At 42.6% G+C, this 24,574-nt stretch overlaps 2 protein-coding genes across 2 annotated transcripts in view; one reads left to right on the forward strand and one right to left on the reverse strand.

The window, feature by feature from the left end:
* cenpp (centromere protein P) overlaps nt 1-24,574 on the reverse strand; it is a 79,867-nt gene that overhangs the window by 3,674 nt on the left and 51,619 nt on the right. The gene's annotated exons all lie outside the window — the stretch shown is intronic.
* Nucleotides 1,144-19,672, forward strand: ecm2 (extracellular matrix protein 2, female organ and adipocyte specific). Its single transcript, XM_069711322.1, has 12 exons — nt 1,144-1,201; nt 4,474-4,608; nt 4,866-5,027; nt 9,533-9,721; nt 11,204-12,007; nt 12,896-13,011; nt 13,544-13,679; nt 14,341-14,498; nt 15,484-15,623; nt 15,800-15,912; nt 16,057-16,270; nt 17,913-19,672. Exons 2-12 carry the CDS (start codon nt 4,476-4,478, stop codon nt 18,079-18,081), a joined length of 2,334 nt encoding a protein of 777 aa, XP_069567423.1. The 5' UTR covers nt 1,144-1,201; nt 4,474-4,475; the 3' UTR covers nt 18,082-19,672.

The following is a 24,574-nucleotide window of genomic DNA, read 5'->3' on the forward strand; positions in this document are numbered from 1 at the left end:
CAGGCTGGGGGGAGGAGGGGGAAGGTGGGGGTGGGTGGGGGCAGGTGGAGGGGGTGGGGGGGCGATTTGCGGCTATTTTGATAACGAATTCATCATTACAGACAGTTTTATAGCAAAACTGTTGAAAGAGTCATTTCTCCGTGTGCAGCTCCTCCAGCTGTTTTTCTTGGGTCGTAAATCACTGGAAACCTTTTGGATTATTGACTTTACATCTCAGATTAAATATAAATAATCATTAGTTGCAGCTCTTTCCGTATCAGAAGTGATTTATGTTATTTATGTTTCTTTCTGTCGCATTTGAGGACACGACGACGTGCAAACGCTTTACACTCGGAATTCAGACGCCGAAGAAATAATAGTAAAAATTATTATTATTATTTTTTTTTAAAGTAGAAAAACGCTGTAGTTCAATATTAGATAGTAAATAGTGAGAAGTTTCTCTTCGTTCACGTCAGTTTACTTTTCACATGAAGCTCTTCTAGGTGACACAGAAGCGAGCTGTTTGGTCCCGTGTGACCTCCGACCTCCGACCTGCATGTAAGCTTCCCCTCTTCACCGACTGTCTTGTTGTTTTTCCACCACAGAACTGAACCACCCTTCGTCCTTTTTTTTTTTTTTTTTTTTTTTGTCGTCACGTCTCAACTCGTCTTCATCGGACACGTCTCCGTCCGTGTTCTGTGCAACGTGTGGACGTTTAAACTCGCGTCCCTTCTGCTCGCTCGTCTCTCCTCAGACATCCTGCAACATGTTGGCCGTGACCTCACACACACACGCACACACACACACACACACACACACACACACACACACACACACACACACACACACACAGACAGAAGACACATGTCTCTCTCTCTCTCTCTCTCCTCCACTTCTCTCTCTCTTTCTGTTTCTGCTGCAGTACAAATCCCGGCTTTCCTTCACAGCTCGATTAGCCCGCTCTGCTCTACTCAACTGCTCTGAGACACATCGACACACACACACACACACACACACACACACACACACACACACACACACACACACACACACACACACACACACACACACACACACACACACACACACACACCGAGAGTGTCATCACACCGTCACACACACACACACACACACCTCTCCCAGAGCTCCTGCAGAACCAGAGGAGGAGAAAAGAGGGTGGAAGAATTTGGCCCAAAGTCGTGCAGCCGCCTTCAAACCGCCGGTAACGTAGAGTTAATGTCTGTCTGTCCTCGGCTCCGCCCCCTCCGCGTCTCTCTCTCCGTCCGTCTTGTCCTTGCTGTGATTTGTAAACAGTTGTTTCAGTCGTTGCAGCGCAGCGACCGTGTCCGAGAGCACATCTGGAGGCTGAGGGAGTGCCGGCGTGCCGTCGTCTCTCAGTAACAATCAGAATGATGCAGGAAGTTTGTCCGGATGAGATCTTAAGACTAGTTTTGCACTTTAAGAACGTGATAAAGTTCGTCGTACGAGATTAACATCGTGACGTACGGTTCTGCAGAAGTTCGCAGCTGCGCGATTGAGACCTGACGTGACGTAAAAGTGACGAGAAACAGAAGTAAAGCAAAGCGACGTCTGCGTTTGGATGAGAAAAGCCTCCCGAGCAGCGTCGAGCTGCTGCTCGGCGCCTCTGAAAGGTTCAAACAGCGACTGAAAACAGAAGTGAAACCGGTGTTTGTTAGTCAGTCCGGTTCTTCGAGGTGAACTCGGTCTGTTGGGACACTTTTGGCTCAATACCGCAACAGAAACTTTACATCATGTCACATCCGTCCAATTTTTCCCGGGTTCTTCTTTTTTTTTTTTCTCCCCTGGAACTAAATTTGAGCAGCAGCTCGAACTAAATGAACGTTTAGGGGTCGGAGATCGTGACGATTCAAGCTGAGGTGACGTCACAGCGAGGAAACGTACAAGAAGCACGGCCTCCGTTTACCGCCTGCAGAACTCGAGCAGAACCGATATATTTATTTTATCGGTTGATATTTGCTTATCGTGGATATTTGTATCGCTGTTTTGAAAACTTTTTTTTGTTTTTTTTACACAAAATAATGACGAAAAGTTTGAAATGATCTATTTGAGTGGGGTTTTTTTTTTTGGTAGTTTGTTAAAATACCCAAAGAAATGTACTGTTTCAGTTCACTGGTGTTAATGTGGACAATAAACTGTATAATATCCATTCCATTATATATTTATTCGACCATCTATGTAACATAAATGAGACGTCAGAACCTTGATGAGCACTTTTCAGTATTTTCAAATTTTTTTTTTGACACGATAAGAAAAAGATACAGAAAATATTTGAAACAAGGTGATGGTGGGTTTGTGGCGGAAAAAAAAAAAAAAAATCGCCATCAGATATTTTAGACTTAATAATGTCGATCAAACTTCAGCATTACAGTAAGTTTAGAGCAGAAAATATTATTGGTTTGCTGGAAACAAATCCATGTCGCGTGAAAGAAGAAGTCATTTCTACAGCGTTTTGTTAGGAATAAAAAGTCTCTCCACCCCCCCCCCCCCCAAATGAAATGAAAAGGTGAAATAGTGAAACTCGAGCTTTAAACTCCGTCCGGGTCTCATTCATCTACGAACATTCGGCCTCCTGCTTATTTTCATCCTCTGCTGTTCATGCTGGAAGTCTCTCCATCTGAGCCTGCTCATCCAGAAACTGTACCGCTGAATATTTTCCATCTCCCTCCTTTTGTCCCCCTCCTCCTCCACCCCCCCGCCCCCACCTCCCCGTGAGTCCTGGCCTCCTATTGGTCGAGGCTGAGGTGATGTAGGAGGGTCTCTCGGTGTTCAGACCTCCAGCATGTGGAGCTGCAGGCTTCCGTTTTTGTTTCGCCCAGAAGGAAATGAGGAGGATTAAAAGCGAGTGCAGGGGGATGTCGGGGATGAGGAAGAACCCGTGACGTACAATAAGTCCACTAGTGTTCTGCATACTTTGTGGGAGCTGCAGTTTTTAAACGCCAACGGAGAAATTAGGTGTTTAAGTACGTGTCGTCGGAGACATTAAAGTCTCTTTGGCTCCATTTACACTTTTCATTTCATCGTATTCTATCGAAAATGCATTCACAGATAAGACGACGGCAACCTCATCTTGTAATTATGAACTACTCTTCCAACTACGAGGCCAAAAGTACTGCAAGGCAAGATCCGGATCTTGTTCGAGGTTGTGTACGAGAAAAGGTTCAGGTGGAAATGAATCACAGATATTTGATGAGCAGAGGCCTTTACGATGCTACCTGATGTAGCTGTCAGTCATAATAGAATTCATTAAATGTTAAAAATCTGATTAGTCTGCTGTACTTATAAGCTAGTGAGTCATAACTAATATATATATGATTTTACTTTGCGAAGGCGTCTCCATAATATCCAGATAAAATCCAGATTTAAAACACTTTCTAATTGCTACATGATATCATCCCTTTTTATTTAAATATATTAGGAAGTGTAAATGTCTGCAACTTACACATTTCATACATGATGCTGACAATCATTTTACTCCTCACTCTAAAGTCAACTCCTGAGTGTCTCTTATAGAAGTAGAAGAGAGAGAGTGAAGGAGGGCGGGAACAGCCACATGTATTTTTATTTTTTTTCTTGGCTACGAGTGAATCCGCTTCGACGTTCCTCCGGTCCAGAGGGGGGCAGTAACGCCCCTCCAGCTTTTAAAGCAACTGGATTTCAGCAGTTTATACTGAAAGACTGATACCAGCCTCATGAAACATGTGAGCCCGGTTGGTACAGGTCTGGTTTGGAGTCGGTAAACTCCAGAAAAAAAAAAAAAAAAACCTCTAAAGTTACAACATGCTAAATAACTGGATAGAGCTGCAGAGTAAGAATTGTCTCCAGGTTCAGAACGACGAGGGACAAAATAAGAGACAGACTGAACGTCTCTGTCTGGACCAAACACACGTGGTGTCGTACGGTTGAACGGCAGCGACGGCTCCGCTCACACAAAACCACAGCAGATTTATTACTGTTATTGAGGCCGATACGGAGAACCGTTGAATCTGCTGCATTCAGACAGAGGACAAACTATCAGGTGTGTGTCAGCGTCAGATCTCCATGCTTTAATAATGACAGGACTGCATGTATAGACTAGTCATTACACACACACACACACACACACACACACACACACACACACACACACACACACACACACACACACACACACACACACACACACACACACACACACACACACACACACACACACACACACAAGAGAGAGAGAGAGAACTGGCCATTAGGACCCCAGCTGACAGCTATATGAGGGCCAGCAGCAGCACTGACTTCTCTTTTTTTGGGAAGCTGCTGCAGGTAAAAGCCTCCGTCTTTCTGCCGTCTGCAGGTGGAGGAAGGAACACGGCTCTTCCCGCTTGGTTTCTGTTATTTTAGCTTGTCTGATTTTATTTACATTTTATGCCAGTACTGTGAATTTAAAGTGGAGTGAACGTGGTCTGTGCTGCTCTGCAGGGATGAGGTGGTGGCTAGTGGTGGCCAGTCTGTGGCTGCTGGTGGTCCTGACCATCCCTGACGCTCAGGCCGGGAACAGACCTCACAGCCAGGACGCTGAGAGTCGCCGAGGGAAGAGGAAGCAGGACGGGCAGGGTAAGACCTTTTTTTTTTTTTTTTTTTTTTTTTTCTCGTACATTCAGATAAGATTCAAGAATCTGCTTCATGTCTACAGTGCAGAGATCCTGTCGAGGTTGAGGATGTGTTTTGACTAGTCTCTATTGCAAAGGTTCGAACCGGCGGCTAAAATGCTGCTGTAGCTTCATTAACAGTCAAACAATGCACCTTCCATTAGCTTCAAACTGTCTGATTTGCATGCTGTAGATAAATATTAATATGACCATGTGTTGCAGGTCTTGGTCGGGCCATCGCGGGGCGCTCTAGACCTCTGAAGAGCAGACTGGTTCCTGGCCCCAGTATCCCAGTGCAGCCTGCAGAAAAGCAAAGAAATGCTCTGTTTCCACAACCGTATAGGAACCTCCAAGAACAGCACGCCAGCTACAACGTTATCCCAGGTCAGTAAGACCAGAAACTGGACCTCAGTCAGGGTTCAAGAGACCAGAAACTGGACCTCAGTCAGGGTTCAAGAGACCAGAAATTGGACCTCAATCAGGGTTCAAGAGACCAGAAACTGGACCTCAGTCAGTGTTCAAGAGACCAGAAACTGGACCTCAATCAGGGTTCAAGAGACCAGAAACTGGACCTCAATCAGGGTTCAAGAGACCAGAAACTGAACAAACTGAACCTCAATGAGGGTTCAAGAGACCAGAAACTGAACCTCAATCAGGGTTCAAGAGACCAGAAACTGAACAAACTGAAACTCAATCAGGGTTCAAGAGACCAGAAACCGAACCTCAATCAGGGTTCAAGAGACCAGAAACTGAACAAACTGAAACTCAATCAGGGTTCAAGAGACCAGAAACTGAACCTCAATCAGGGTTCAAGAGACCAGAAACTGAACAAACTGAACCTCAATGAGGGTTCACAAGACCAGAAACCGAACCTCAATCAGGGTTCACGAGACCAGAAACTGAACAAACTGAAACTCAATCAGGGTTCAAGAGACCAGAAACCGAACCTCAATCAGGGTTCATGAAACCAGAAACTGAACAAACTGAACCTCAATGAGGGTTCACAAGACCAGAAACCGAACCTCAATCAGGGTTCATGAGACCAGAAACTGAACAAACTGAACCTCAATGAGGGTTCACAAGACCAGAAACCGAACCTCAATCAGGGTTCATGAGACCAGAAATTAGACCTCAATCAGGGTTCATGAGACCAGAAATTAGACCTCAATCAGGGTTCACGAGACCAGAAACCAAACCTCAATCAGGGTTCATGAGACCAGAAACTGAAACTCAATCCACCTGATGATTTCTTAAACTTGTTTATAGAAAGCTTTTCAGTGAGACCCTGTAAAAACCATCATTACTTCCACCCTCATATGTTAAACACTGATCCCAGAGCAACTTGAAACATCAGATGATGTATTCACCTGCTAAAACAATCACGGTTTGATTTGTCATTAGTCCTTTTGTCTTTATGAAAGTAACGGATCGCATTACACTCGATTGTTTTTTGTAGTGAATCAACTGGATGAAAAACTGCACAGAGTGTGATTCTCCTTCGGGAAACATGTCACAGGCTTTTTCTGGAGCTTTCATTCTCATCTCACGGTCTTCATCTGCAGATAAGAGTCTAGTCAGCACAACTCAGGGCTGCAACAACATCTATCACAAGACAGATTCAAATCATTTAGCTTTGATCATTAATGTGAAATACTGAATATTCAGATGTATGAAAAGCAGCAAGTCGTTATAAAGGAGAAGTTATAATCTACAAATATCTGGCCATTTTTTAATCGATGAATGATTTAAGCCCGTTTAGAAAGTAAAAACGTGCGTTTAAACTTTAATGGAGACTTAAATGGTGCACTTGGAAATACTGTCGCTGTGCAGAAAATCTGACCAGTTTTTTCAGAAACAATTAAACCGTCTCAGTGTTTATACGTGTGGAACTTTTAAGTAGTGGTCCACTGCATTTGAGTGTTTTTAGTCAATAAAACCGTGATACACTAAAACAGAGAGTGTTACTGAATGAAAACATTTTATAGATGCTGGATGAGTGCAGTCGGAGAACAGCTCAGCTCAGATCCCCGTCTCGTAATGAGACTTCCTGTTGTTACAACTCGGCAATTTAATGACAAATCATCACATTCCTAAATGAACAGAAGGGAAAAAACATCTGCGGGAAAAGAGCTCGTCAGTCCCGAAACATCCCACACCGAGACTGGGACAAAGGCTCCACAGAGGAACCTCAAAGCACATGTGGAAACCCTTCGGTTCAACACATTAAAGTCACCGTTATGTAATTAGAAGGGAAGGTGGTGACGGCGATCTGTTGTTTGGAGCGGCGAGGATTTTCCTTTTTGTCCTGTTTTCGCAGTCGTCTGGGACGTGAAAACGAGCCTCTGTTCAACTGAGCGGAGCGAAACAACAACCAAACAGACTCAAACTGAAAAGACACCAGAAAGAAACACTTCTCTACGTTTTATTTTGATAAGTGAAAGGCCTGTCCGGTCACCATGGCAACAAACTAGGGCTGAGCGATATGGACAAACTCAAATATTCCAATATGTTTGACCAAATACCTCAATGTCAATATTACGGTGATATTGTATTTGGCTTTCACAAACTTTTGATAAATAGTCATTAATATCCACATCACTGATGATTAGGTGGCTGAAGGTGAATAATACAACAGCTGGGACAGTGTGGAAGTTACATCACTTGTAATGCAGCCTTTAAAACCAGGAAAAGAAAATGTGGTATCATGGTATTACGGCATCCAAAATCTGAGACGATATCTCCTCTATTATCACAATATTGATATGACGTCAGTAGATTGCACAGCCTTAAAACAAACCAACTTCACATTGAAAAGTCCTTCTTGATGTTGGAAATAATCTTATTTCAAAGTCCACTCACTCGCCTTTTTCCAGAGCTTTTGTACTTATTTTACAGTCTTCAATTAGCATGAAATGGTCCTGCAATTACTACTCATACGTGAGAAAATAAAAAGCTAGAAAGTGCACCTCGATTTAAGTATAATTTGGAAAATAAAAGGGTGCATTTAAACTCAAGTGTTGCACAAATCTTCCTAAAAGAAAAAGGAAATCCCTCTCAGTATTTTAGGTGCTTGATAGTTTTGCAAAATTAAGGGTGACAAATTTGAACGTCATGTTTTGCCTTTGTCTGACTTAAAAAGTGCAAAAAGATATTCAATATACAAGAATACAAAGCACAGAAATGTCATCATTGAAATTAGCTGGAAACTAATGAGGATGAAAAATGATTCGCTGATGGTGAAAAGTGTTATTAGTTCGGACCGCTGTCGACTAATTGTTTCACGTTAAAATATGCAGAGAACATTAGAAGATGGAGCGGTCGGTGCAGCAGCCGAGTCAGATGGTGTTATTCAAACAAAACCCTGCAATTTACCAGGCAATAAAGAGACTCTGTGACAGCGAGGCGATATTTTAAAGAGGAAAGAAAAGCTCTAAAGTATGTGTGCTCCGGCAGAGATGACAGGGTGACAGGCTCGCTGCTTGCAGCAAGGAAGACAGAGATAATGGAGAGACCGTATTTAAGAGAAATAGCCTGAGCCTCTTAACTACCTGTGTTCCTATAGACGTAACAAAGAGCATGCCATTAGAAAGGAGAGATGATAGACGGGACGGACTTAAAATAGACACAAAGAGCTCCTCCAGCTGCATCATAGTGGTTACGCTCTTTTCCTAATGACTCACTGCCAGTCACGGCCCTCGTCTTGTCCCCCCAGGTCTGATGTTGAAAGGTGAACTTAATGCGGCGGGAGGAGTGGAAACGCAACAAATCACTGCTTTGTCTAGTTTTTTTTTTTATGGTAAAACACAGGACTCGACACACCAATGAGGCTACAGACGCGACGGTCGTCTGGTTCTGGACCTCTGAATCGCACGCGGGATTAGTTCGGTGATTTAATTTGGTCTATTAGTGGACTCAGCGACGACTATTTCTTTGGAAAACAAACGAGTTTTGTGGGGATTAAGAGAAGGAACGAGAACTTCTTGCTACAGTCAGAAAAAACATAAGCACCAAAAATACGGCAGCTGTGGATGACATGTTTGCACCTGAACAAGCTGCTGTAAGTCAAAATAAACCAAAAAAACCAACAACCACATATTGTATAAGACGTCTGCTGCAGTGTGAATGTCAACTTGCCACTTTTTGACCAGGAAAACATAACGGCAAACAGAAACGATGAGCTATTTTGTCCCGTGGTCAGCTAGATGCAGAATAAACACGACTCCAAACAATAAATGGCCATTTTAGAAGTGAAAACTGAGCAGTCGAACGCTAATAGACGATAACCCTCGTCGAAGCACAACTACAGCAGGGGCTCGGTCTCAGGCTGACTGAGCCCTTTAAAATTATAATAAAGTAAAATAAGGTTGTTGTGAATCAGTGCCTGAAAAGAAGCACCACATTTGGATCTTTCTCTAATTCATTGCGCTGGCGAAGCGAGTCAGGTGACTAATTATTATGTTTACTTGCTTTAATTACACTTTCTACATCTGTACATCTGTGGTGCAGAAAATTGTAAACGTTGTCGATGAGAGTCTGTGCAGATGTCTTGTGGGGATTTTATGGGTGTGCAGACTGCATGCACCCGCTGCAAGTAAACAGCTGTTTCACATGAAAAAAACAAAAAACAAAAGCATTCTTGTCCAGTGTGCCTGTATCTACATGAAGGTCTTTAATCTGAGTTGTACTGCCGTGTGTTTTAGACTTTATGTCCAACGTGTTGGCAAATGTTTTTTGCTTCCTGAATTTACAAAAAAATATAAGTGTCCGAATTGAAGCACCTTTCCGCCGTTCACACAGCGGCTCAGAGAGTCCTTATACAGCCTGTTGATGAAGATGTTGCGCAAATACTGAACCGCTGAAGTGACTCTGATGCGTCCGTGTCGTTGCAGGTAAGCGAGGCCAGTGCGTGTACCAGGGTCTGACCATGTTCGACCAGGCCGTCTGGTCTCCGAAGCCCTGTGTGACTTGTCTGTGTGCCGGAGGGCGGCTGGTTTGTGATGAGGTCACCTGCCCCACAACGCACTGCCTGTTCCCCTTCACCCTCGCCGGGGAGTGCTGCCCCGTCTGCATGGAGCCAGGTAGACACGCAACATGTGACCAACGTCATGGTTGCAACATCCGGAGGTCGACAGAGACGAGCGGCGTGTTTGAAGAGTTTCATTCCTTCAACGCTGTACAACCGGGGAAAAAAATAAAAAAATCCTCTGAGGATAAGCCGGCTGATTTCACCAAACAGATGTCCAAAGTCTTGGAATGAAACTCTTCATTGTTTAATCTGTACAATACTTGTCGCTCGTTTCCTGAAGCGAATCAAACTAAACCGTTTGCGTCTGAGGCCTCGGCATGTTGCTTCCCGTTTCCAATCATGGCTATCAAAATGTGGTCGGCACATTTTGGATCTGTCAACGCACATGTTGTGAGAGTTTTACCGTGTCTGTATGTTTGTGTGGGATTGGTTTCACCTCACTGTCAGTTTTATACTGGATGTACAACTGAGTCTACAGCAAACACAAAGTCTTGTCGACGGGCTGCTGAGTGACAACAAAAGGAAGACGGGGGCAGAAAACAGGCAGATTTTTTAAGGAGGATGTAAAAATGAGCACAGCAGGAATTTATTTTGGTTTCATTTCAACTTTGTGTCATCTGAGCAGCAAATATTTGCTCAAGCTGACAGATGTGAGGCCGGGAGTACAAAAAAAAAAAAGTTTCAGCAATCTGAGAATGAGTGTTACATACAAGCTTTTTCTACTCGATAACTTGACTGGTTGTCAGGCTTCATAACATCGTGGCAGTGAGTTTTTCTACCTCCATGCTGTGTGCGCATCCGCAAATTATTTGATCCACATCCCAACAAATCAGAGAAACACCACACGGACACAAACTCAGATAAAGCTAAATAAGATGCTAAATCTTATTTCAAATATTTTTTCAGGCTGGACTGGGCCTTGATTTCTAAGAATTAAAACAACCCAATCTATTGATCAGTATTTGTTTTGATTGGGAGCTGTTAAATTTGGTGTTTAAAGACTTGTGACCAAGACATGAACCTGACAACAAATTAGATGCATCTTAAAAGCCTGACAGTCCGGGACAAATATCCAATTTAAACCAAATTCACCTCGCAGTCATTAAACACAAATTGAAATTATCAAATGGCTCCTACGATATCAAAAAGAAACCAACTTCATCCGACGGGGGTCAGACTGGGTGGTGGGTTTGTTTCCGACTGGTCTACAGCAGCTGTTTGCTCTGTAGCTACAACAAGCTGGTCTGAACCTGTCTGTCTGTCTACAGCACTAACACACAACCGTCTCTGTCCATCTGTCCTCCTGTCTGTCTGTCTGTCTGTCTGTCTGTCCTCCAACTTCCCCCTCCATCCTGTGTCCTCCTCTTTTACTGTAGTTTATTTTTTCAACTCTTCTTTCTCCTCTCTTTCCCTCTTCTTCCTTCTCTTTCTTTCCATACTGTCACCTTTTGCTTTCTTCCTGTTCTCTGATTGGCTGCCCTGAACCATCACGCAACCCCCCCCCTCCTCCCCCCCTCCCCCCACTCCCCCCAAGACGTCGACCTCAGCCCTGACCTTTCTGGTGACTCCCCAGTTCCCAACGACCCCAGTGAGGTCGTGACCCCGCTGACCCAGGAGGAGATCAAGAAAATTCTCTGGCGGGAGGAAGAGGAGCACCGCGAAGAGGAGGAACGCCTGAGGAAGAAGGATGAGGCGAGGAGGGAGAGGAGGAAGCAGAGGAAGGAGCAGGAGGAGAAACAGAGGAAGATAGTGGAGGAGAGGAGGCGGGAGGAGGAGGAGGCGCTGAGGCTGCAGGCGGAGAAAGAGGAGGAAGAGTGGCGGAGGCGGGAGGAGAGGAGGAGGGAGGAAGAGGAGAGGAGGAGGCAGGAGGAGGAAGAAGACAGGAGGCGGAAGGAGGCGGCAGAAAAAGAAGCACGAGAGATGGCAAGGAAGCTAGAGGAGGAAAGGAGGAAGCAGGAGGAGAAGCTGAGGGAGGAGCTCCTGGCTTTAGTCGAGGAAGGGGAAGAGCAGCAGGAGGAGGAGGAAGAGGAGGAGGTGTGGCTGAGAGGAGACGTGTTTCAGATGCTGCCAAAAGAACCAGAGGAACCAGAAGAACCAGAGGAACCAGAGGAACCAGACCTCCCAGCTCCAATCCCGAGACCTCCCTCTGCGACAGAGGAGGAGCTGAAGGACCTGGAGGCGGAGGAGGAGGAGGAGGAGTGGGAGGTGTTAGCAGGAGACAGAGGAGGCCTCCCTCCGGGCTGCGACATCTCTGATGTGATTGTGACATGCGAGAACGCCAAGCTCACATACTTCCCTCCTCTGTCCATCCCTGAGCTCAAATCTCTCAGTCTGGAGGGTGAGTGAGCACCAGAGACGCAGATTCACACACAGCAGCCTGAAGAAGAGTCCGTATCGCTTTAACACAACCGGGAGGCACGCAGGGCCTTTTAATGAATATTAAAAAATACTAAATCTAGTAATGTTCAATTTTCTAATTTAGCAATTTTAAATTGTGATGAGGTGAAGCCCACCTCATTTTTAATTTGTCTGACCCACGTGTGGATCTCGACAACTCAACTGCAGCATCCCTTTTGACAAGATAAATATCACCGGACTTGAACTCATCTGAAATAATAGTTAAATGTGCAGTTTGAGATTCTGACTCCGGAAACTGACGTGACTCGATCAGCAGGATTCACCGCAAAACATTTGTCTGCTGTCTGTTGAACAAAAAAACCAACAATCAGCATCTTTTAACTACAATACAGACACTGTATACGGAGAACAGGTCTATTTGATCTACAGGTTGCAGGTCACACATTGGTAATAAATATACGTGTTCACGTTATGCTGTAAGTGTACGAGTTATTTGTAGCCATTAATTGACAAAACGTTAAACAGTCTGAAGCTGCTGAAACCAGCAGATCGTTTCATTTAAAATGGAAAAAGTGACGGAAATCACCCGCTAAAAAAAGGACAACCTGCAACCTGGAAATGATTATTTTCTGCTAATATAAAAGAACGATTAGAAACTACGACATTTCTAAGACTTGTAACTTAACAAACCAGGATGTTTTATCAACCTGAAGCCAGCTAATGAAAACCTGTGAATTGCAGCAAATCAATGAACCACAAACAAACTGAGAAACACACTAACAGGTTTGAAAACAGACGAGCGTTTACAGAACTCCTGCCGGGTTTCCGGATCTTAGTGTTAACGGAGTGAAACTGTTCGGACCCGCAGGCAACAACATCGGCAGCGTCCCAGCAGGAGCATTTAACGGCATCCCCAACCTGGAATGGATCAACTTGAAGAAGAACAAGCTCACCTCCGCCGGCATCGATGCCAAAGCCTTCAAAGTAGGACATGCTGACACACGAAACCACTGCAGCCCTTCACAATAAAATAACTTTTAATTTTTTTTTTTTTTTTCCCAAAAGCCTGTTTATAGATTCTAGTTTTAACTCGGGCAATTTTCTAAAGGCTCCGAGAAATGATAAGTTTAGTAACAAAGTTTGACAGTGTAATAATGCAATCAACCAAAAATAAAATGAATCTAAATTATTTAAAAGACTAATCGGTGTCACACGAAATAGTAAAATTGAAGTTTATTAATGTTTAAGCTTTTTAATGTGACCAAGGAATGAATTTAAAATAAACATATGCAAAATATGTACAGGTATACGTACGAAGCAGTTTGTTTTCATAGTAAATGTGATTTTCATGTAGCCTAAGGACACCTTAGATATTATAAAAAAATATATATTAGTGAAAAAAAAAAAAAAAAAACTTAGAAGAAAGATGACCACGTATTTTTGGAAATAATATTCGGGGACAGGCGTTACCATGAAATAATTCCCAGTATTACCGGCGTCTACGTTTGTGTTTCAGGGTCTGAAGATGCTCAGCCGTCTGTACTTGGACGGGAACCTTCTCGACGCCGTACCCTCTGACCTCCCGCCCACCCTGCAGGAGCTGAAGATCAACGAGAACAAACTGCGAGGGCTCGACGAGAACAGCTTCCGAGGTACCGCGGTGGCGTCCCGTGATGCAACTCAGCACTGACGTCAACCTTCATGTCACCAAAAAAAACAAAAAAACTCGCTGACTGGGGGAAGCACAGACACCTCCGTGCAGAGACGTCCAGCGAAGCTTCATGTGGTAGTTTGGCCAGCTGGCGTGAATTAGCTACAACTGCTGCGACAGATATTATCACTATCTAACTTTCAACTATCAGAAACGTAACCTAGAAGCTTAATTGTTCCCATGACCTTAAAATTGTTTCAATTATAAAGCGATGCTGCTCTGATTGTATAAAATCACAGTTTTGCCAGATTTCAGTCAGTTTCTACTTTGACATTTGGTCTTTGGAAACAAAAAGCAAATCAGACCGTGTGTTGAGATTACAATTAACCTTTGATAGTTTTGTGACTTTTCAATGACGTCCGTCTGTAACAATCTGGCTTGAAAGTGTTTTTTTTTTCCCCCAATGGAGAATACTCATCTGTTGTGTTATGTAATCCACAAATGGACTACATAGCTCAAACCACTGATTAGTGGAGAGTTTTAACTGTTTAAACCTCCTCTATTCCACAGTAATGTTAGGACATGTTCTATATTTTGCAGATTTTTAGTTGACGCACAGTGATGTTTATCTCCTTTTTTTTTTTTTAATATATATCTTTAAGATCTGAGCAGCCTGGTGATCCTGGAGCTGGAAGGAAATCTGCTGAGCGAGGGAAACATGGACCCTCGGGCCTTGAGGCCGCTAATCCAGCTCTCCTACCTCAGACTGGGGAGAAACCACTTCCGCACTGTACCACAGGGTCTCCCCGGGTCGCTGCTGGTATGAAGTCATACCTCATTCCTCACGCTGGGATATCTCACACACAGACTGCATGTTTTATAAAAGTCCAGGCAAAACTGAACACTCTGTTGAGTTAAAAAAAAAGAAGTCATTTTATCATTGTGCGATGGTGCCACCAAAAAGACTAAACAAGTCAACTCACAATGGTCCAATAAATTCAAAGGACTCATTGTAAACCCACAAAAATCCCCCCCAAGAAATTCACAAACTGTTCCGGCAGGAAAGTTTATTGTTGCTTTTCTGTCAAAATAAGTTTGTTTTCCTGGTGAGCTGATAAAATCCAAAGCCAACATTTTGTTCTCACGTCTGCAGACTGAAGTAGAATCTGAACAACTCTGGATTTTTTTTGGACAGCAGTTGGAAAAAAAAAATGTATCCAGGAAAAATGTAGAGATTAATTTAAATCTATCATATTATCAGCCACCCTCCAAGCAGCTGGATGCACTCCGAATTTCCGTCTGCTGATGCAGCAGAATTGTCTTTTTTTTGGCTCTGATGTTTAAACTGTGCTTCTACCTGTGGGAAACCAGTACACCCAACTCATTATGGCCTCTGGTTAACCACCAACAATGCAGAACACCAGCGGCATGCCACTGCTGTAAATCCACTTAAAAAACGACTTTGTTTTATGACCTTGCAGAGATACTAGAAATTCAAAACCCCACACATCTTTTCTTCCTTTTGTCCGGAGTCAGATTGTTGTCATCTAATTTGGATGCCAGTTTTACTAAAAAGTCTTTAGTTTGAAGAAACATGAATTATGTTTTGGGCTGGATTAGGCATTTGTAACCTTGAACCACAGATTTCTGACACAACTGTTAACACCATCACTGTTGCTTTCATATCAACTTCATTGCAAATAAAAACAAAAAAATAAAAAGGTAACATGAGTTTCCACTGCAACTTTAATCAAAATACTTTCTGAGCCTAATCAGGCCACACGTTTCTATTTTGTGTCTTCCAGGAGTTGTATCTGGAGAACAACCTGATCGAGGAAATCTCAGAGACGGTTTTCAACCAGACCAGCAATCTGAATGTCGTTTCTCTGAGACACAACAGGCTGGATGAGACCAATTTCGCCCCCATGGCCTGGATCAACCACAGGTCGGACAAAAACAACAAAAAAAGAGAGACTTCCACTGTCACCTATGATCCTTCAGGGAATTTACTAGCAGTGTATTTCAGTGATCACGTCAGCCTTAATCTTCAGTTCTTTTATCAGCTGTTATTGAAGATGATCCATCATGACAAATCCTTCCTCTCCTCATCTTCCTCGGCAGAAATCTAGAGTCCATCGACCTTTCACATAACAACCTCTACCTGGTTCCGTCCTACCTACCCAGATCTCTGGTCCACTTGGTGCTGGTGGGAAACAAAATTGAGAGGATACCTGGTAGGTTCTGGCTCACGAACATGACCCTGAGCGAAGGGGACGGGTTGGTCGACTTGCGACTTCATCAACAATTTTCAGGCTGACCGAAAATTCAAAATGGCCCATATTAGATAGTTTAAGTGTCTCTTTCAAATACCTGCCCAGGTTACGTCTTTGCCCACATGGAGCCCGGTTTAGAGTACCTCTACCTCTCCTACAACAAACTGGACGGAGAGGGAATTGAACCCGAGTCGTTCTTCGGCTCGTACAACTCCATGGTGGAACTGTGTCTGGATCACAACCAGCTGCTCGCCGTGCCGTCCGGCATCAACGAAATGACCAACCTGCACTTCCTCAGGCTCAACAACAACATGATCAGGTATGAAGGCAATAAACATCAGAATAATTTTTTTTTTTTTTTTTTTACCAGAGCTTGACCCATATGCCTGTAGAGACTCATGCAGGAGATTGTAACCCAGGTTCAATTTCTGTAGCTACAATTTACAGATGACCCCTAAACGCCTCACATGTAGTTTGTCGGTAGATGCTACAATTTCCATTAATTGCCTTGCCCTCAGAAACAACGAGTTTCAGATGTTCCATAAACGCCTCACAAGCGAGTGATGATGATGTAAGTGTATTTATGGGAAAGTGTTCGAAATGATGACTATGTGGAAACAAACCTGGATTTCTTGCTATAAATGAAGTTTGATTTAAACCCAAATATAATAAATTAATAATAAATCATAAAATGATATATATCTTAATTTGCCGGTGTTTCACACTCCTTCAGTTTATTGCAGTAGCACAATTCCTTTTATAAGTACAATTTTTTTTTTTTAGGTAAAATAAGAAAAAAAAACAAACAATTGAAACCAAACAGAATAATGTCTGTTTCCTGTCTATCATTTTACCGGTATGTAGTTTTAATAGCTGCAAATTATATGGAGGAATACAATATTATCATTTCTGATAGAAATGCGTTGTGATAAACAGAATTGATGATTTAACATGACAAAAGTGTCAATTCTTAATATGTCGTCATAATTTAGCACAATGGAAATATAGATTATTAATCTGCAAAAGTGATAATGAAACCAGGTGATTAGAAACAGAGCCAAACAGTCCTGCAACAAGACAAGACTCACGACACCGGTCTCAACAGACCGCAGCCCGACCACATGACTGACTCATTCAACTCGGCCTGCCAGACAACATTAAACTGAAAGTTCACTGGACGGAGAGTTGTCACGACGACAAGAAACAAAACAAATTGATTGAAGTTTCCACCTGGGATAGTCACCGTGAATCACCTCATCACACACGCACACGTCTGCGCGCTGTGCACTCGGTCCAGGTTGCGGCAGCTCCTTTTATATAAAAGGAGCATTACAACTTAAACACGGCGCCGAGCTCCATCTTCTCTGCCAACATGGGCAACACAGCAGGTGGGAAATTACAATCAGGCTCCAAGCGACTAATGATGATGACGTTAGCATGTGTGGTATATTAAATGCATAACAATAACCTTCAGGGTGAGGAATAAAACTCTGAAAAATACCCCAATTAGAAAAAAACAAATGAAAAAGGTTTATTTTGAAATTCTTTTGATATATACACAAGGCGAGCTTTTTTTTTCCTCTTGTTGGAAATATGAGGAACCTTTTGTTTTTTTGTTTTTTGCCTTTATTCAGATAGGCGCGGTGTAGACAGACAGGACATGTGGAAAAAGAGAGTGAGGGAATTACATGTGGCAAAAGTCCCGTTGGCCGGAACAATGGAGTATTATGTAAGGCTGCATAAATGTGATCTTGACTAAAAATAACTGTATAAGCGACTATTGGCAATGTTCCTAAATGTCTGCTTATATTAAATTGAAGTCACTCTCAGATTTTAAACTCGTTTCTTATTCTGTGAGGATGAACTGCTTCCTTGAGGAACTCCGTAGTCAGTTCATTAATCAGTAGTGAAAACAAACGGTCTCTACTCCTTGATATTAACATTTCTGCTGTCTCTTTTAGGAGTATCCCGGACGAAGGCATCTGTGACCCGAACCACAGCGGCGACTCCACTCTGGTGGCCGTGAGGCTGGAAAACAACTACATCGACCCGCGGAAGATCTCGCCGACGGCCTTCTCCTGCGTCCGCTCCTCCTCCAGTGTGACCTTAAAACCCCAGAAAACCAAGTGACCACACGAAAAACCAATAGCTGAGAGACACTTGTTCAAATCCCCCTTGCCCCCCCCCCCCTCAAAAAATAGGGTCAAAAATCTAAATGTAAGTTTCCCTCTGATGCAGTTTGGTATTGAAATGAAATAACAACTCGAAAAAAAAGGCTCTAAAATGAACATCTGACGCACAGGTTGAACATCTATTCGTCAAAACACATGATGTAATTCGCCTTATAGGAAAGTCCTGTCCTGACATATTCTTGGACTTAATCCTTACAAGCTGCGAGTAATGTTTTTCTTCTTCTTTGGTCCTAATACATCGTTTTACGTCTGGTAAGCTGTTCTGCACCGTCACCTGGCCCACCTTAAAACCAAAACCAAAACAAAAGAAAACGGTACGAATGTGACAGAACTCCTCCAGACGTGGAAATCAAACACATCTGTCTCCATTACTAAAACTTTCTGAAATGGAAAGAATCCCTTCACCAATACACAGTAAGTTGAAAATGCTAATAAAGAAATGGAAAGAATTCTATGAAGTGAGACCACAAGCCCCCGGGCACATTATTTTTTAACAACCTCAGCACCTTCATGTTCCATTTCCCAGCTCCGCTTCTTCCAATACCTTCTTTCATAAAAATCTCAGACACGGGAAGGAGTGAGTGGTGCGCGCGCACGTGACGCGTCCTCCGAGGTCTTTGTGTTAAAAGATGAACAGGAGGTTAAAAGCATCGAGTTAAAACAAGCGCTGCTGGAGCGACTGATTCATCCCGCAGATCGAGAGATGTAATGGCATGTCTGCTTTGTCTAAGTGAGCGCACAGAGACGGTAACTTCCTCCAGAACAGTTAAGCCGCATTTAAGCTCGATGTTGAAGGGTTAACGGAGGTCTTTCCACGTGCTGTCAGTTCTGATTTACGACTCTGGATCGTAGTCACGTATACACGACCGGGGCGTATTCTGCTTTAATCATATCGCCCTGGGCAACAGCTTCCCTTTGTTGTTACTGAGTGCCGACGGGTCACCTACAGTTAAATACCTGGAGTTGCATCCAGCTAACTTCTAGTCTACTTGTCTCATTATTGAATCTGAGACTTATCTATGCAGTCACTGTTTTTACAGGGTTTAACTCAGAGCTGAGTGAGGGGAGACTTTATGGAGACCCTTCAATCTCCTGCAGCAGAACACAGCTGAGATATGTGGGGAACCTCCAGAAGTATTTTCCTCCCTGTAGATACTCTTCGATGTTTTTCTTTTAATGAACTCTTCTGCTTTACCCAACATAGAAACAGACAAGTCTCCTGGACGATTTACCCCAACGTCTTTGTCTGTGTATTTAGTCTGTTCTGTATGTACAGAGACCACACAGATAAAAAGCTTTGATTTAAACAGCATTGATTGGACAACAATTTCAAATTGTATTTACAGTTAAGAACTATTGTTTTATTACAAATCCCAGAAATGTTTAAATATATAATGTCCTATACTTTGCTCTTGGCTGGCCAACATGCTAAAATGATACGATTATCTATTTTGATGTGTCAAAATCATACTCTACAGTTTAACGCAATGTTTTGATGCACTTTTCAAATAAACTTCACTTTGTTTTCATCCCCGCCTGATTGATTACGTTCTACCGACATTCACCAGTTCGTGTGGAGAAAAAACAAAAACATTTCAGGATAAGAAATCGTACCGGGCGGTCTGGTGTTTACCGATGGGAAAGAATAATGGTGACAGTAACGTCACTGATAGTCATGTTTATCTTATTTTAAAGTGCAGAACAGTATGAACTCAAGTATAAGCAATAAGGCTTTGATTGAAGCTCCTGTAATCTGATTCGCGGCTCATTCCTCAGGTTCATTTTCCCCAAAATGTACACAACTGCACGTCTGTTTCTTCTTGTTGCTCTGAATCCATTTTAGACCCCAACTAATACCAGTTTTTTTTCAGGCTGAATACAAACGTTAATATTGAGTGTTTAAAACAAACAAAATCGAACAATAATAAAATGTCAGTATTCATTTTGCAAAGTATACACATTTATTTTACTATATTTCGTCACCAGAACATTTGACAGTTTTAACATTGAAAAGCTGTTTGTGTTGTGGATGATGTGTTTATGTTTGTGGATGCTTTAAATTTCTGCGCTGACATTTTTTTGTTGCTCGCCGATTGAAATAAGGAAATATCTGCCGATTAATCGGAGGGACTCCAGCTCTTGTGAGAAAAAAATTCCATCAGCTGCTCACCCACACATGACCCGTATCCTCCTACACACTCAACAGATGTTCATTGTTAAGTTAATCGATTTAAAAAAACGTACAACACCTAAAGCTGTTTTTCAGGATTAGATGCATGTTGACACTGAATGCACATATTCAGCCTGTGAGGTCCACGACTTACAAACCCGAACCAGAGGTTAGATCACACTGCACCGGATTCCCCTACACCTTACACTGTCTGGACATCGAGGATCGCATCCATTTATTTTCATGTTATCAAATTTACACTTCGGGCCGGAGGGAGGAAGAGGGAGCCATGATGACTATTACAGAATGAGTCATGATGAAATGCGGTGATGTCTTTGCATCACATGTCTTCCAGCCTCATGCGATGCACATGCGGTTAGAGCTGTAATTATCAGAGCTGGAAAAATGAACTTAATCATAACATTTTCCTCTGAAAGCCTGAGGTTTAGGATCATTTACTTCAGTAGCAGACATCTAAAGGATGATTGGAACATAAAAACTAAACTGTGAAGAGCACAAAAACCTCAGCTTCTCCTCTGGTAAGACAAGTTGGAAGTAGTCGATAATTATATGCAGACACAAAAAAGCAATAAAAACAAGAATCAGAAACGTGTGGTCACTCGGATGCTGGCAGCGACCTTTTGTTGTACCTCAACTGGAAAACTTTCTTCCCATGAACCGAAGCTCAGAAATGAAAGGTTTTACTGTAAAAAAAAAAGAAAAAGAAAGGATTCTTCTCATCTGCCAACATGAACAGCTGCTTTGTTCATCAGGTTCAAATATCAAACACGTGAAAGAAAAATCTAATGTTCATTAGTTATATGAGCTCATCAATGCTGCTCAGGACATACAACAACAAATTCAAATCAAAGAGTCAGCTCTATCTACTCAACAGACATTGTATCATGTGCACATGATCAGTATACGGTTGGACGTCTATTTAGCTTGATTCCAAAAACATTCTGCATAAAAGCAGAAAAAAAAAAAAGATTTGCTCAACCTTTAATTTTATCAGTTGTTCATTTTATCTTCATATAATATAAATCACTGTTTGATTCTTCCTTTGCATTAAAGGTGAAACGGATGAAATTGTGGGTCAAGTCCTTGAGCTTTCAATTTGAAACAAGGGCTTTTAATTTGAAATGGACACAGGAAGTTGAAGAGTTCAACCAACCAATAGTAAAACTCGGTCAGCCAGTGACAGATATTTGCAATTACAGGCTGGCTAACCTTTTAGTGGACCTAAAGACATACAGTATCTTTTCAGCAAACAATAGGTCACAAGTAAATACTAATTTAAAGGAGCCACAAGCTCAAAAAGTTGAAATCAACGAATTTAACCAACTTTACTTGAAGGAAAAAGAAATGTCAGTGTGCGATGAAATTAAATTGTTAAAGCTCAATAGCTATTATGACTGCATTAATCTTTTATATACATTTGTTTTATGTCTTGTGCAGCTCATGAACAAAGCTAATCTCATTGTTATTTCAAAAGCACGCTCGTATTATTATTGGTATCAGGATGGTGATGAGCATTAAAGGGTGGATCATCATATTCAAATTTTCGATTAGTCATTTAGTAGTTTATGCCACTATTGTCTTGTCTTTTATCCTGTGTTCTTTACAAGCCCCGGGTAGTTATGTATTACCACAGGAGGGGGGGGGTGGGGGTGGGGGGCTAACGCATCTAAAAACAGTTTGCAAACCGCTATTAAACAACAAAAGGAGGAGCAGGAAAATTTACACGAGCTAACAGTTGATAGTTGAGGTCCTGGCGATTTGTCGATTAGTCCCTAATTCCCCGTGAAGGCGCCGGTCTGTTGTGCAGCCTGACGGGGTAACGCTCCCAAACAGCAGGTAGCACGCTGAGTTGCAGGGTCACAGCTGCATTGAAATGTTTCCTGGCGACCAGGCGTTCCTGTGGCACTAAAGCAACAACAGCGCTGAGGCAACTCCTTGGCACCGTCCCCGTGCAAGTTGCCCCAGTGACTTGCAGCTTTTTAAAAAGGCTCCAGATGGAGGAAACTCTCCTCAACACAAGAACACAACAAGCTCCAGCCGGTCCACAGCCGTCACAGACGTCTGATGGGCTGGAAAGTATGAGATCCTTAGAGAGAGGAGACATCCTGACTGCCTCGCATCAGGAACGCAGACCATCTCCCACCAGGAAATAATCTCCAACAGTTAATTTGCAGTTTTGAATACTGTAATTCCAACAATTACGCCATTGAATTTTTTTTCACCACCACAAACCAATTTCCCTCTTTGGACTAATAAAGCAATTGAGTTAAAACTTTCTGTGGCAGACCAGTCAGCTGAGAAGTATGAGGCTGTCATGCACGAGAACCGTCAGAACAGAAAGTGACGGCATGACGGACATTTCGAAATTTGCTTTGTTTTAGGGGAGAGGGAAAGGGAGGAGGGGGGGACTGACAGAGAGACGACGGACCGAACCGACTGTACTGATATCCAGAGTTGTGGTCGTGACACCGCACACAAACAAAGCCTGCGTTGCTCTCCGAATGCACAGGAAGAAAACTCGCGGGTCGGTTTACATCAGGGTCCAATCAGAACGGTATCCTTTCAACTAAACAAAATCTGGCTCCCGACGGGGGTATTGTTCCAGCACAGTTATGAAGCTGTGATTATGAGGAACTGGAAACTGAGCCTGAGGTTTCTTAAAGGAGAACCATAAATGTGGACTTGCCTCTATATCAAATAAGGGCTTGGTTCCTAGAGACTTACATACATAAATACGCAAATTGACCAATTATGAAAACAAAAACATTACAACACCTAACAACATCGATAAATAAGGATAATTTAATTGTACTGGATGTTTTCTTAAGAAAACTTAATGCAATGACAGGTCTTAGTCAAACCCAAAACAATAACCTTTTGATTACATCAGGATGCTGCTGTTTGCACACTTTTAATGGTGCAAAATTAGCATTAATCCTTTTCCTTACATCTGTGGGAGTTCAAAGAGCCTCACTGCTTCTAATACATCTTTAGTTCCAGTGTGTCATAATGCATCCAAGAGGCATGCGTGAACAAGACATCTCCATCCTCCAGCATCAGGCAGAGAGTAGACTTGGTGTTTTTTTAAGCCTGGAGGGAGAAGCAGATCCTTGTTTTAAAATACTAAATAACATTTCATCGTTGTTTTTGTTTTTTTCACAAGCTCCTGATTAAAAGTGTTAAATGGAAGAGATCCATCTGAGAACAACTCCTTAGTTTATAGATCTTCTCCTGGAAAGAGTCAGAAACTACTGGAGAGAAACAAACAAATTGTAAATGTGATCAAAAGTCCTTTAAAGTTTAGGAATTTCCTTCAAAGAGTGTGTTGAACATGAAAGAGCTCAGCAGGCTCCTTCGCTGATGAGATGATCATTTAACCAGATCTATGATGGTTTGGAAAATATGATTTCCCCACGGAGAAGATGCACTGAAACCAGAACACAGACCCATTTCAGCTCGTCCAACTGCCAAACCAGGGCATATTTGGTTGATCTGACTCTGCCATGAGTTGTGCCGTTCCAGGCCAGCTCAGCAGAAAATACCAGCGCTGAATGGAAAAAGGAATTGTACAACACTCGAACCCCCCCCCCCCCCGTTAGCTTTTCCATTCTTGGGAGGTATTTCTCATTTCTGCCTCATATGTAACTGTAAAGGATTTCCTGCTGCGCCTTGTTAAGATGCACATCACGCAGCGCGAGACACCAAGTCAACTTTTAATTTGATGCATCACCTCTCCGTCTCTGCTTTCCAAATGCAGAAGGACATTTATAATAACAGAGATAAAGCTGCCAGTTCTCACTGGCTCTGAATTTTTAACTCGTACCACCTTAAGTCACTGCCAACAACTAATCCTTCAGCACTCTGCACAATTGCCTGCGGCCTGACATAATGTCAGCTGTTCCCAGTTCAGATTTTTTAAGAATAAAATAAAATGACAGAAAAGGCCTCGACATAGGTGTCTGAATAAAGCTGGTGACGGACCTGACAGGAGCAACACAGAAAAGTAAACAGACCACAGTGCAGCCGGTATTTTAGCGATAATCCGACCACTTATTGGAGTTTTTGGAGCGATTCACATATAATTGCATCTGTTTATAACCTATACCTGCTTTGTTCTGTGCAGCGTCACAGAGGGGCTTCAGTCCAACCATGAACAGTCCATATCAGGGCCTCAATTATAATTTAGTAAGAAACATAAAAAATACTTTATTGAATATATATATACTTATATACACATTAC

The sequence above is a fragment of the Brachyistius frenatus genome, unplaced genomic scaffold (assembly GCF_029030835.1).
Source record: "Brachyistius frenatus isolate BFR_SWC_R1_liver_20210118 unplaced genomic scaffold, ASM2903083v1 Contig_98, whole genome shotgun sequence".
In the NCBI taxonomy this organism is placed as follows: domain Eukaryota; kingdom Metazoa; phylum Chordata; class Actinopteri; family Embiotocidae; genus Brachyistius; species Brachyistius frenatus.

What these genes read in the sequence shown, in the direction of transcription:
- ecm2 (XM_069711322.1), top strand. Translation starts at nt 4,476, where the DNA reads ATGAGGTGGTGGCTAGTGGTGGCCAGTCTGTGGCTGCTGGTGGTCCTG. An exon ending in CAAAATTGAGAGGATACCTG is followed by an intron (nt 15,913 to 16,056) that starts GTAGGTTCTGGC and finishes ATACCTGCCCAG; the next exon opens with GTTACGTCTTTGCCCACATG. An exon ending in CTCAACAACAACATGATCAG is followed by an intron (nt 16,271 to 17,912) that starts GTATGAAGGCAA and finishes TGTCTCTTTTAG; the next exon opens with GAGTATCCCGGACGAAGGCA.